At 36.7% G+C, this 14,586-nt stretch overlaps 1 protein-coding gene across 1 annotated transcript in view; it reads right to left on the reverse strand.

Moving 5' to 3' along the window:
- Window positions 1-14,586, reverse strand: part of ABCA13 (ATP binding cassette subfamily A member 13) — a gene marked incomplete at both ends in the record, with an annotated part of 166,975 nt that overhangs the window by 70,716 nt on the left and 81,673 nt on the right. The window contains 2 exons of the mRNA XM_080364158.1: window positions 5-77; window positions 1,705-1,895. Of these exons, the coding sequence (XP_080220284.1) occupies window positions 5-77; window positions 1,705-1,895 (264 nt within the window). The remainder of the gene's footprint in view (window positions 1-4; window positions 78-1,704; window positions 1,896-14,586) is intronic.

A 14,586-nucleotide genomic window follows, 5' to 3' on the forward strand; every position in this document is an offset into this window, starting at 1 on the left:
ATACCTCTTGTTGAGCCACACATCCGCATAAATCCTCAGGTGATGTAGGTTCCATCTGCCAACATGAATTATTTTTCCTAATGGGAATAAACATAACAATAGGAACAACCATTAAATGAAAGGAATATATTACTTAACAGAAAAAATCCACAGAGCAACGACCAGATCTGGCATCTGAAACACCTTCTCAGTATTTTATCACAGTGGCAGATGTAGCTAAAGCCATATCAATTTTACTTATTTGGATCAAAGTGGATTCACTAAAAATATATATATAAATAAAGCGGCAAATATGCTGCATGCCTTATGTTTGGAGCAGTAAGATAAGTAAAGCATGGTCGCTATTCTGCAGTCCTAATTTTGGAAATCTGGAATGCTTCCTAACAAATACTGTAATTATTGTCTAACTTCTATTCATATGGAAACCAGACTTGATCAAAATCCTCCAGCAATTAGTCAGAAAGCTGTCACTGACTTTTAATATATTTGGATCAGACGTTTAACAATGAAGCTTGCTTAAGTACTTTACCTGGAGCCCAACTGTGTCATCAGAACAGATTTGTCTTTAACATTATGCTGCCAAAAAAAGCTTAGGATAATCCACATTACACAGAAAAAAAATATTGAAATTACAATATCTACAATTTAAGAAGTAGTTACATAATTCACAGTTACCCTTGTTTTGAATGCATGCATGTGCGATCCCAATCAGAGAAATATCTCAGTAGAATCTGAGAAAGGTTTCCTAGGTTATCATCTTCAGTGCTGTTTGAAGATGGGCCACAGGATGGGTCAAAAAAAATAGTGGGGGGGAAGAAAAAAAAAAAGAAAAAAAAAGACACAAACATATTAATATGTCTAATTCTATCACATTTTAGGTTCAAGATCCAAAAAAAAATAAAGAACTAAAAAATCCAGGCATAGAACACATATCAAGACAGCAGAGTGATATCATTTCAAAAACCCTATGTGAACATGTAAAGAAAATGCAATACAATCATGGCTAAACAGATCTCAGCATCTCCCCATGGCCATCTTTCTCTTTATAAACATGCATTCCTAACAGCATGGTTTAAGTGCTTTTATGTTTCATTTTAAAATTTAAACAGTATCATGTTATGTTTGTGAAGTTATCTGGATATTTGTCCAGTAGAGAAAGTAACCTGTATGTGATGCGCACTTGATACAGAATAGTTCAGAGCTGAGCTATAGATACAGTACATTAAAAAGAAATAAATAAATCTAGTTGGTTCCAAAGTTGAATATATAAAAACTAGAGGGTGACTAAGAAGGGCACCAGCCTTGGTTAATACTGCTTGACACTTTCAAACCTGAGAATGATTTTGAAAAAATGGCTACAGACTTAAGAAATTAGTTAAAATGAAGCATGCAAGGGCTTGTTTAGATACACTTGGACATTTACATATAAATGGCTATGACTGGTGCTGAAAATAATTACTCTGTTCAAACTGCTCCAAAGCCTTTCACCTTTCTTCCAGAAAATCCTTTGCACAATGTTTTTCCTAATTTTATCTCTTCCTCCTAATAATCTATAAAAATGCACTAAACATCTGAAAAATAAACAGTTATTGTAAAAAGTAACTTATTATTTTTCCTAGAATGCAAATAGTCTTTAAAACATAAGAACTTAAGGGTAAAGGTCCCAGAACACTAGATGTTGATGGTGATGGGTAAGCCTTTTACCTAAAGAAGGATTCTGCGTTGTCATAAAGTCTTGGTGTCAGCTTGAGAGAAGGATAATCAATAGCCAGTGGCTTCACACTAAACAAGGCCATTGCCAGGGCAACAAAGAGGACAGGCAGCAGCACATTTGAAAGGCTTCCTCTCCAGTCTCGCCCAGCACGGCGAAACCTCTTCATCAGGAGGGCAACAATCTGTGTGAGAACAAGATGGGCTCCACGTACACTTGAGGCTCCCATAAGTGAGATACCTAAGTGAGACCAAAAAAAAAAAAAAAGTATATATATAAAATAAATATAAATATATATATATGTATGTATAGAGACAAATAAAGAAGATAGAATTAAACTCTTGTGGGCTACTAAACCTACTATGTTCTCCTGGATGGAATAACATAATCCTCCCCAGTATAACTAATTAACTCTTCCTATAAGGGAAAACAAATATTTAGCTAACACATTATCTCTATAGCTCTCCTTACACAGCTAAAGAATACTGAATCTTTATCTTCCCATGGTCCTCACAATGGTACAACCATTCCTTTTGCATTGCCACCTTTGCTCCTAGACAAATGACTATGACAAACACAGCCTGTATTAGCACTAAGGTTTTCATCCACCTTCACTGAAATCAGCAGCAATGTTCCCACAGGGATTTCAATTGGACGCTTTCAGAGTGTGTAATAGACGACTGTAGATGCTAGAGATGTGGATTTTCATAAAAGCATTCCCTTAATTTCTCTGTTTATATAGGATTTATCAAATTTTCTAATGTGTCAGACAATGAAGTTTTCATAATCCCCTCTCATGGCTTGTCCCCCACATTCCCTTGGGAGTGTGTCCACTACTTATTAACATCTTATTAACATCTCTTATTAACTTTCCTGATAGACTCTCCCTTAATTTAATTTTATTGTTCTTTGTTAGACATTTGTGAATCACGCCATTTTGCCTCCAATTTAGATCTTAACGCCTTTTAGGTCTGTGTAGACTATTACCATCTTCTCTTACTTGTGGCCTTGCCAGCCTGAATATACTTCAGTCTCTTTTCTTCCTTACAGCACAACAGTGTCTGGTAAATTGACTACTGCAAGTATTAGTGCTGCAGCAAAACTGAATAGCCTGTTTATCATAGTGCTAAAAGACATAGTATATTTTATGATGTCTTGTGATTTGTCCCTTACTACCTTCCCTTCTGTATATTGAAACCACTCTAAGCAGCATGTCCATGTTGCACTGTAACAACTACTTGTATAGGAGATTTCAAGTAACCTCAAATTAATTGTTCTTCACTTAGCACTTTTTTTTTTTTTCTGATTTACTAGAACTTTAAATGCAGAAGAGAGAGCTGGGGGACAAACAGGAGAAAAAATAGTTAGAAAAATAAGTTGAACTTCTGATAGTGTGGCCATTGAGTAAACCAGCTCAAATTATGTACAACATCTGGAGTGTAAATAGTAATCTCATTATTTCTTATATTAAAAAGTATGTTAATTTTGCCATGAAAAGTTATCACCAAGTAGACACATTGTGGAAGACTGTGTGTTTTAGGGTTTGGACCTAAACAAGAGGAAGAAGCCAGGTGAGACAGGGGTTCATGGTGACACAGAATACCTTGTGTGGACCTCTAAAGGGGCTAAGACTTTTGGGAAAAGATAAACATCACATCCTCCTCTAAGAAGAACAAAAATGAAGACTCAGGTAAATACAGGCTAATCATCCTCAGCTCCTGGGAAAGTCACAGACCAAATCCTCCACAAAACACCTAGGATATGGAAAACAAGAAATTACTTGGAATAGAGAACATGGATTTGGTAAGGTTGGACCGTACCACCTGAGAGCTTGCACCCAGGGAACCCAGTGGCACCGGGGAGCAAAGTCAGGGGAAGGACAAGAAGCAAGAGGCGTCAGCTGGAACGCAGAAGCATTCATGTTCCCCACTCAAGAACTGTTACATTTTGGGCTTGGAACCTGTTTTTTCTATGAATTGGACTAGCAGGAGAAGACAATCTTAGTAAAAAATAAAAATTTAAAAGAAAAAAAATATTTTAAAGCAAACTTCTTATGAATATTCTTTGATTTCTTTGATTTATTATGGCAATATTTTCAACAGTTGAGTCAATAGAGAAATTGAGACAATTGGAAGGAAAAAATTTTCAAGGGATGAATGTGTTTAGAATAAAACACATCCTGTAAGAGTTTCCAGCTGAGCATCACTGAAATTGGAAAATACATCATCTTTCATTTATCAAAGTAGTGAAATGCCAGAAAAGAAGCATAGAATAAGATATTTGCCATAGTCCCAGACCTTTTCCTAGATTATAAGCATGAAATATAAGTGAAAAATGCTTCAAAATATTTGCCCCTTTGAATCTCTGAAAGAGAACTATGACAGCTACTTTCTGGAGGCAGAACACAAAACCAAAGCTGCCATTCATTCTTGGGTTTTTTGACAAATGGAATGGAGAGATATGATAAGAAATTAATTCAGAATGCAGTAAGAAGAGAAACTGTCATCCCAAATAAAAATAATTGTCCATTTTGTGCAATATCCTGACTCTTACTCAATATTTCTAATGCTGGCCAGCCAAGATACATCACAAGATGATGCAATAAACCATTATATTAAAAGTGCGTTTGCCTCAGGCACTTATTTGTAAAATAATTTGTCTCCTTCTAACAAATAAATAAATATTTAATTCTGATTGAGAAAATTGGTGAATGAATGTCTTTCTGAATCATCTAATATTTCAGTCTTCATGACCTTGAATTATGTCACTCCTTTGTGCTTCAGGTAAAAACCAAAAAATCTTGTTTATTTGTTTTGAATTTATTCTGTTTGATGGTACTGGATATGCTCTTAAATCTTGCTTTAGGCGGCAGGTTATAGAAGTTTACAATCTTATCTTCTGCATAAAAAATCTCAACCTTTCAGCCTCCTCTTATAAAAATCTTTATCGTTTTAATCACCCTCACCACTTGCCTCAATTCTCCTTATAATAACACTGTATCATTCTTGAGATATATTGTGTTAAACATAACTGCCTATCAGACAGGGAAACTACTGATTTATACAACAGCATTGTCCTTTCTTGTACTATCACAGTATCACAGTATGTTTGGGATTGGAAGGGATCTCAAAAGATCATCTAGTCCAATCCCCCTGCTGGAGCAGGAACGCCTAGGTGAGGTTGCACAGGAACATGTCCAGGTGGGTCTCGAATGTCTCCAGAGAAGGAGACTCCACAACCCCCCTGGGCAGCCTGTTCCAGTGCTCTGTTACCCTTACTGAGAAGAAGTTTTTTCTCAAATTTAAGTGGAACCTCTTGTGTTCCAGCTTGATCCCATTGCCCCTTGTCCTATCATTGTTTGCCAACGAGAAGAGCCTGGCTCCATCCTCATGGCACTCACCCTTTATATATTTATAAACATTAATAAGGTCACCCCTCAGTCTCCTCTTCTCCAAACTAAAGAGACCCAGCTCCCTCAGCCTTTCCTCATAAGGGAGGTGCTCCACTCCCTTAATCATCTTGGTTACCCTACGCTGGACCCTCTCCAGCAGTTCCCTGTCCTTCTTGAACTGAGGGGCCCAGAACTGGACACAATATTCCAGATGGGGTCTCACCAGGGCAGAGTAGAGGGGAAGGAGGACCTCTCTTGATCTACTAACCACTCCCCTTCTAATACATCCCAGGATGCCATTGGCCTTCCTGGCCACAAGGGCACAGTGCTGGCTCATGGTCATCCTGTTGTCCACCAGGATCCCCAGGTCCCTTTCCCCTACACTGCTCTCTAATATGTAATTTCCCAACCGATACTGGAACCTGGGTTTGTTCCTGCCCAGATGCAGGACTCTACACTTTTCCTTGTTAAATTTCATTAGGTTATTCCCCGCCCAACTCTCCAGCCTGTCTAGGTCTCGCTGGATGGCAGCACAGCCTTCTGGCGTGTCAGCCACTCCTCCCAGCTTAGTGTCATCAGCAAACTTGCTGATAGTACACTCTATTCCCTCGTCTAAGTCGTTAATGAATATATTGAATAATACTGGCCCCAGTACTGACCCCTGAGGCACTCCACTAGATACTGGTCTCCAACTAGACTCCACACCATTGACTACCACTCTCTGGCTTCTCTCCTTAAGCCAGTTTGTAACCCACCTCACTACTCTATTGTCTAGACCACACCTCCGCAACTTAGCAACTAGGATGCTGTGGGAGACTGTGTCAAAGGCTTTACTGAAGTCAAGGTAGACCACATCCACGGCTCTGCCATGATACTGATATGCTTTTCTTCTTTATGCATCACACCATTTTGTCTGACTTCAGCCACACTGTGAAAAGTAGCCTGTACCGGGCTTTCCACAAAGCTATATACTATTCCTGTGTACACTTGCCGTTTAACCCTTCAAGTTTCTTAATACTACATACATACTCTAATTTTCTTTTAACTAGAACCTATAAAAGTAATTTTTGCTTCATAACACTCGTAAGCAATTCACCACCTACCTTTGATATGTGTGTCAGGAGGCATAAAAAAAGCACACATTTATGGGAAAATGGTTTCTGATTACCACTGATAATCATAAAGGCTAGAAGACAAAACCAGCTGACCTCTCTGTTATGAAGTCAATTTTTATGCAGAAAACTTACGGAACTATTCTCATTAATAATTTAGATCATTAAATTAAAAATCTGACCCAATGTTAGAAGTTGTCTTGCTTGACTTACAGTTGCAATTATCCACAAGAAGTGCAATTATGTTCACAATTAGGTTGTACTTTCCAATTCATCCAGACTCTCCTTTGTATTATGGAATAGATTTTTTCCACTTTCCAATTCATATAGTTAATATCAGGTAGAGGAAAACAGAGCATAAGTACTAGAATTTGGGAACCAAGATTATTAAAATCCTTACCTATAGATTGCTCTACAATTAGGAGCAGATCCAAATATTGTAAGAGTGTCTAATTAGATACAAGATGGTTATTTTCTCCCCTTTTTTTGCAGTTCCAGAAAATGATATCATTCTAAACCTTTTTCATAGCACAATAAAAACAGGAAAAATGGGATACGCCACAGCTATGTTAACAGCCAGGGGTAGCCATTTTCAACTCTGCTTCTGTCATTTTGACATTTAGACAAGTTGTTTAGTGGAGGTCCAAATCTTAGGAAGATAATCCTGAAACTGAAATACCCATGTAAAACAGTTGAGCTAGCTCACATGAAGCTGGTTGTATTTGGGAGGAGTATATATTTATTAGCTTATCAGAAGTTCTGTGCCAACAAGTAGTTCTAGGCTGAGCTGGAAATCCGCCATCACTCTGCATTTCAGCACATGCTATACTGGCATAGGTCAGTGCTGGTCCACCAGTCTGTGCACAACATTCCATTAGCAGACATAAAAATGTCCTTCATTTTCTACATATTTGATTATTCATTATAAAAGTAATATAATCTTGATTTTGTTTCCAGGAGGATTTTGAGAACTGATTTTCATGTCGGGCATGTGAATAAAAAGCACTTTGACAGTGTGAGGTATCAATGGAATGCCTCTAGTCTGTGTTTCATACTCTGACTGATTATTGCTTATATTTATTAATAATAAGATCATGAGCCAACTCCATACATAGCTGGTCAGAAAAGTCTATATTTTGAAGGAGATTTCACAAGATAAATCATCTTCTGGCATTTTTAGATATAAAGCCTTCCATTTGCCCTCAGAGTGTTTTTCACTTTAAGCATTGTGAAACTTTTTTCTAAACGTTGATTAAAATTTTTTCATCTTAAGAATTTTCTGTACAGAAAAGTAAAATTTCATCAAAACTTACAGTTTCTCCTCCATCCCCCATATATATATATAAAATACTGCTTCAACAAATTTAGTGACTTTTTTTAAAGGGAAAAGTGGTTTAGTTTGTTTTGCTGTTTTTTTAATTAAAAAAATCAGCTTTACATTCTGGGTGCCAGATTCTAGAATGGGATTCTGCACGGGCCTGCAGATCTTTGAGAGACAATAATAGAGGTCTAGGTAACTGTAGAGTTCACCAGTAAAATTAACATATTTTAAAGCACTGTTGTCAGTCACTGCAGGACCTTGTGGAGAATCCCCTTACAAACTCAAATCTCCCAAGCCCTTTTCCTCAAGTCAGACAGTTGACTGATCAGAGGATTTCCTTCCTTTATCTAAAACATGGTTATTGTTCAAGATTCAATATGTTTGTTATTGTAGCACACCGAAGACCACGGAAAAGACAGCATGAAGTATGTAACTGATTCCTACTGGAAAATCAAGAAAGAACCAACATAACCAAAAAAAACTAGTCACCTTCTATTTAGAAGAAATGCATTCTAAAGTCAGTCCAAAACAGCAGCTATGATGTACCCACAGCAACATGTAAGAGGCCAAAGAACTGGTAGCACACTACCAGATAGAGGCAGGAACACTTTACAGTACCCTTACTCATCTGGCTGAAGGGGACATACATCTTACATTCACTGGCTAAACGAAAGACAGAGCCATGTAAATTGCTTTTGTGCAGAAGGAAAAGTCTAAAACATGCAGGAATCAGAGGACAAAAAGCCTTCATTATAAATAATTTTCTTTACTGCTTCTTGCTGCATTGTTATCAATTCAGTGACAGAGGTGCACCCAAGCAACAGTGTTGGATCCTGGACATCACTGTTTGCATCCAGGATTTTTATTCAGGTTTGTTGCAGGTGGTAAACGCATTGTACAGACTCACATAAGGCACATAATTAAATGGCAATGAAAAACACATTGCTAGTATCCACCAGAGAAAAGGGAAGAAGCAAGACAGAATTATAGCAGGGTTTTGTACCATTCCTTCCCATTTATTTATATTAGTTTTTCACAAAGCACTTTGACACAATCTGAAAAATGTAGAGTCCAAAACACAACACGTGTCAATTTGTTAACAAATAAATGAGCTGCATTCTTTTGTTGTTGTTGTTTTTGAGAGAGGAGGAACAGTTAAAATGAGGAATTTTCCAGGCACATTAAATATGACAGATACAAACACTTGAAGCACCTATTTAAAATACTGCACTCCTCTTGCACACTGATGCACCTTAACTCTACACCTTTTACGGCACAGCTTTGGGATGGCTAACTAGCAAACTGAGTAATAATTTAAACCAAGACTAATTTTTCGGTACTGAGTAATCCAACCAAATACAATATATTATAGTCATCAAAATAATGGATGGATAGAATGCATTATCTAGATTCTCAACAGCTCATTAAATGGATATATTGCCTTTGCTGAAATGGGCTAAGCAGTTAGAGGTAAAAATGTGGAATCACAGCTTCCACAACGCAGACATCTCTGCAGCAAATGACTACCCCAAAAAGATTGATTCCTGCCCCCAACATCTTCAACTTTTGTACAGATTACTAAGTGAACTTGAACAGAGTCCATCTGAATCTACCTCTTCCTACAGCAGTCCAGCATCAGAGTATGCTGCTGTTAAGATCTACAAAATAGTCAAAACATCAGACTTTTAGTGTAAGAAAGAATCCAACTGAAGGTGTTTACTCATTCTTTCCAGATATACCGTAGCTTTATCCATATTATAAATATCATCCTTCTATTTCAGCTCTTGACTTGTGTTTTTCAAAGTTAGAACATGCTATTTCCTGCATTATACAGACAAATAGGTGAGCACTATTGAATGCAAGCCAAATATCTCTTAGCAATTATATAAACTAGATAAAAATTTAAAAATTATATCCCAATTTTCCCTTCGTTTACATCTGCCCAGGCATACACAACTATTTATAGTAGACATTTTAATTCTAGAATATGAAGTATTAACTTAGGCATCTATAATGCCCATACAAGACATAAAAATGGTAAGCTAGCCTCTTGAATTCATATTTAACTAATACTGAAAGACATACAGCATTTCATGACTGTTTTAACTCTTTATTTAATGCAAGAATACCCAGTCTCATACTACTGCAAAAATCCATTAGGCTTTCTCATCACTCATATCAAAATAACAGAAAATCGTCTAAAGATATAAATGCCACACCATGCAGCAGCACCTCTTGTATGCTAATAGATAAGAATTTCAGAACAGATGTGCATCACAGATGCTCTCTATTTTAAGGGTAAACTTGGGGAAGCAAAAGAGTCAAAATGGCATTTAGCAAGTAAATATGATAGTTAGAAATTTAGTGAACTGAGACTTCTGCTTTTAATTTATGGACCTGATATATAACCGTACCTTCCCAAATCTGTTTGTCTGTTTTATCTACTCATTGTACTGAGCCTAAAAACTAGATTGCAAACTGTCAAAGGTAGTGAGAATCTGGTTTTTTATCCTTACTATTAGCCCATAGGGTGTCTGGAACGACAGGGCTTGACTGGGTTTCCAAGGTATCGCTGCTAGTATAATAAACAATAATAGCCACCACAACAGGTAGGAAAAAAACAACACCCTAGTTGCTGTTGAAGTGCTAGCAGATGTCAAAAAAACACTTGTTGTTTTTACTACTATGAAAATTGGTAGGCATGTAGCCATAACAGAAGCTCAACTGAGTTATGGTTTTTGGAATGTAACATTTTTAGTGAATGATAGAACCACCTACTCCAGTTATAAAAGTACTGTTGTAACTTTCAATGATGGGAATTAAATCTCTGGAAGCAAATAACCACCAGATATTCAACCAGGTGGACAAAATCGGATCATGCCCTGAAAAGGAAAATTACTGTAATTTTGGGAGTCCTAATTATCTGATTCTGATTTTCTTCATTATTAACTTGCAACATTAAAAAATATGTTAATTTCAATTTCCAGGAAATAATTTTCCAAATAGATATGCTTTTATTCTAGTATAATCTCCCCTGAAGTGACACACCTGCAAAAAATTGCCACGTGGAACAGGAGAGAAGTAGAGGAACAGCTGAAAAACAGGCACAGAATTGTGGCTACAAAACAGAAGTTTATTTGCACCTTCTTAAAAGTACAAAAGAGGAGGAGAAGTACAGTCTGTCAGAAATGTCAAAAAAAAGGATGCAATTGACTTAACATCTCTCTCTCTATATATATATATATATACATATATCAGACTTGGCAGAGAGAAAAAATACGTTTGTACATATTCAAGCAAACATCCATCAGATACATCTTCTGTTCTAGAATAAACCCTCTTATTATAATAAGTAGCACATTTTTGACATTAATTCCTTTTCTCTATAGAAGTGTAAATCAATACTCAGAAAGCTATTAGAAATTAACTCACTGAATTCAGCCTGTAGATTCAGGCTATGTTTCAATACTGAATCCAATGTAGACAGTAGGGCTAAAATCCACAATCGTTTTCCTGTCTTTGGTGAAGATTTGGTGACAAAGCAGGACAGCAATACAATCTGAATGTTCTCTCTACCACAGCACTTAACATTAAGGCTGAGACTTAATGCTGAATATCTTAGCATTTTCAAACTAGAAAAACTGAATGTAGCAAGGGTCAAATGAACTATATATTCAAACCAGGTGTTCTCAAGTATTTCCCATTGGTAACATGCTTCCCAAAAAGAGATCTTTTAAGTTATCTGTTCAGTTTTGTACTCCAGGTGACTTTTGTTATGCAGCTGCTCATTTGCAGTGAGTGGCCTTTAGAGGCACTCTATAAAGCACTCTGGAATAAGCCTCCTGCAATTGCTCAGAGAAAACTCAGGCAACAAATGGAGTAAACCTCTTCAGCAGGGCAAAGATTTCATCCTGATGGACAAGGACGTTCTTAGCCACTTTAACTTTTACAATTTGTGCAAGTATTATCTTAATATGATCAAAGAACTTGGTCTAAAATATTGCAACTTCCATAATCAAGAATAATTTTAGACACTATCTCTACTGGCGTTATTCTATTAGCAATAGAATTATATCAGAGTTTGTGCAGGGGAACAATTCAAAACTGAAAGATGACTGAGTTCGGCAGGAGGCATGTTTTTTCAGACCCACAGGTATAGTAAACAATTGAAAAATGTATATGATGGATAATCTCTTTCCTCAGGCATTCTGGTGTCTCATAAATAAGGGTACTAAACAACTACAAGGATCTTGATTAACAGAACCAACCGTTCCATTTTTTCTAATGTCTCCAATGAATACGGTAACCTAGATAAACTGCAAAATAGAGCAAGAGACATAAAGAGAAAAAATGATGTAAAAATTTCCACCTATACAAACACCCAGAACCAGGTCTACATATCATAGTCTCACTTACATATTTCAAATCAGGAATTAACTGGCAATGGCGTAATATAAAAATCTTATCAAGATGTCCCTTGGTGACCTATACAAGTTTACTGCACGAACAGTTAGCAAAAAGCGCAGTTTAGGACTGGCTGCTTGGCATACTGCCTTTCATACTGAATCTTTCTTCAGAAAATTGATCATTTACATTAAATTACTTGTATAACTGCAATAGCATTAACAAAGCAAAGTTATATTTTAAAATACTTGTGTACATGTGTGTATACACACATACACTATCTTCACACACTTGGGAGGGGAGGATAAAAACAAAAAGCAAACACAAAACACCAATAAAATGTGTACTCTATCTGCAAGCTAAAGCAAGGCAGAAAAACACCAAGATTTACTTTATATATAAAACGTTTGTTTATTTGCTTGCTTGTTTGGTAAAAATTACTTAGGAATCATTACAACATGAAATGGAAGACAAGCAGTCCTGCAGAGTGAATCCTGAATATTTCACTAAAAGACAGGATTTTAAAAATACCATGAAAGATCATAAAGCCTGTTAATATCCTTTTGCATGTCTGCAGCTGTTGTAACAGCCTCATCAAAATACAGGAACTGAGAGAAAACAACAAGAAATCCTTGAGTGCAAAGCAAAGGTTGGAGAGAGAGTGACAGAAGGGAGCACTAGCTGGCTAACTTATCCAAGAAGTTCAAAGACATAAAAGCTTTAATAGCACTTCTGTTGCTATAGCTATTTGTATTATATATACACTAATAACCACACTTCGGCTTTTTAAAACATATTACCATAATTTTAGTCCTCATAACATTTTACGGCAGTGAAATTCAAGTGTTATGTATCACTATGTAAAAAATACAATTTTAACCTTCTTGAATTTTCTGCAGTTTAGCTTCACTACATCTCAAGTTCCAACTTTATTTTACTTCCAGAAGATATTAAATGCAATGGAGGTATCTCCCAAACATTTCTAAGACATAGAATGCTACAAAATTAATTTGCCTCTTCAGTGAGATACCTGAACACTTTAATTCTGTATTATTCATCCCTTAACAATCCAATGACTCCAGTTTCTAGCCTATTGTCTGCTTTTGCGTATGCTCAGAGTATTTTGTTATTTTCTGTGGTTAGCTAGTCACCCCTTAGACTTTCTTTTAGCTCTCCTGATTACTTTCGTATGTATACTACCTGGTTCATGATCATTTTATTGGACTCCATAGAGTTGGGTTCTCCATTTTCTCAGGGCTGTTTGGCTCCAATGCTCTTGTCATACAGTCATTGCTAGTCCAGTCTAACCCTTTTTCTGCATGCTCTGTATACATCTACAAAACACTAACCATCAATCAAGTGCCCCAGATGTGTAGAAATTGATTATGCATTTTCTGTATTATAATACATGTGTGTATTATGCCTGCACACATAGGCATTTGGAATAAAACTAAAAATTATGAGTAAATCTTCCACAAAGGAAACAGAAAGCACTAGAAATTAGAGTGTCCTTTATATCTTCAAATTTACCAGTATTAAAATTGTTACAATTACTTTAATTAATGGACTGTTACTTATCTCTAGTTTTTGCATTTAGAAAGAGTCAAGTAATTCCAAGTTTATTTTACATTATCATGTTGCATTTACCCTGGCCAGCAGCTAAGCACCACACATCTATCTCTCATGGTCCCCCTCCTCCAACAGGATGGGGGAGAGAATAGGAAGAGAGAAAGTGGGAAAACTTGTTGGTAAAGATAAAGACAGTTTAAGAACTGAAAAAAAGAAAGAGCAAAAGAGAAAGAAAGGAAAGGGAAAGGGAAAATTTAAAAGAAAATTGATGCAAAGGCAATCACTCACCACCTCCTACAAGCGGACGGATGCTCAGCCAATCTGATAGTAATGGTTACCTCTCAAAAAAACCTCTGCCCTCAGTTTTTATGGGTAATAATGACACTACATGGTGTTGAATAACTCTCTGGTCAATTTGGCTCAGCTGTCCAGGCCATGTCCCCTCCAAGCTTTTTGTTCACCCTCAGCTTACTCACCACAGGGAAAGGGGACAGAATGGGAAAAACAGAAAGCCTTGACACTGTAAGATCTGCTTAGCAGTAACCAAATCACTGGTGTGTTATCAATACTGTTTTACTCACAAATCCAAAACACAGCACTATAAGGGCTACTATGAAGAAATTAACTCTATTCCAGCTAGACCCAGTAAAATAAGACACTGTAAAACATAATTGGAAAATATTAAAGCTCTGACTTAGTAAGATGTTGTAATATTTTGCTGAAGTGACGTCTCTTACTTGTCGTTGGCATTGGTCATCAACCTACTGATTTTTTGGAGTTTCATTTAAGAATGGACGTGCACACAGCTTCAATACACCTCCTTGTCTGGGAAACAAGAGGCAAGATTTTGGTTTCTACACAATCCCGATTCCTCAGGGGACCGGTACCAGTAAAGGATAGCCAATAGTCCTGCTTGTGCTCAGATTGATGCTTTGTCAAAGCAGCTGTCTAATTCAAATTCTTTTACAAATCAAATAGCAGTATCCTGTGATCTTCTCAATAATCCAGCTGTTTGCTCTAGGGGGTTTTGAAAAGTCATTTGACTACTTTGACAACAGAAAGTTTGACTGCCTTTGAA

Source organism: Nesoenas mayeri (assembly GCF_963082525.1).
Source record: "Nesoenas mayeri genome assembly, chromosome: 2".
Taxonomy (NCBI): domain Eukaryota; kingdom Metazoa; phylum Chordata; class Aves; order Columbiformes; family Columbidae; genus Nesoenas; species Nesoenas mayeri.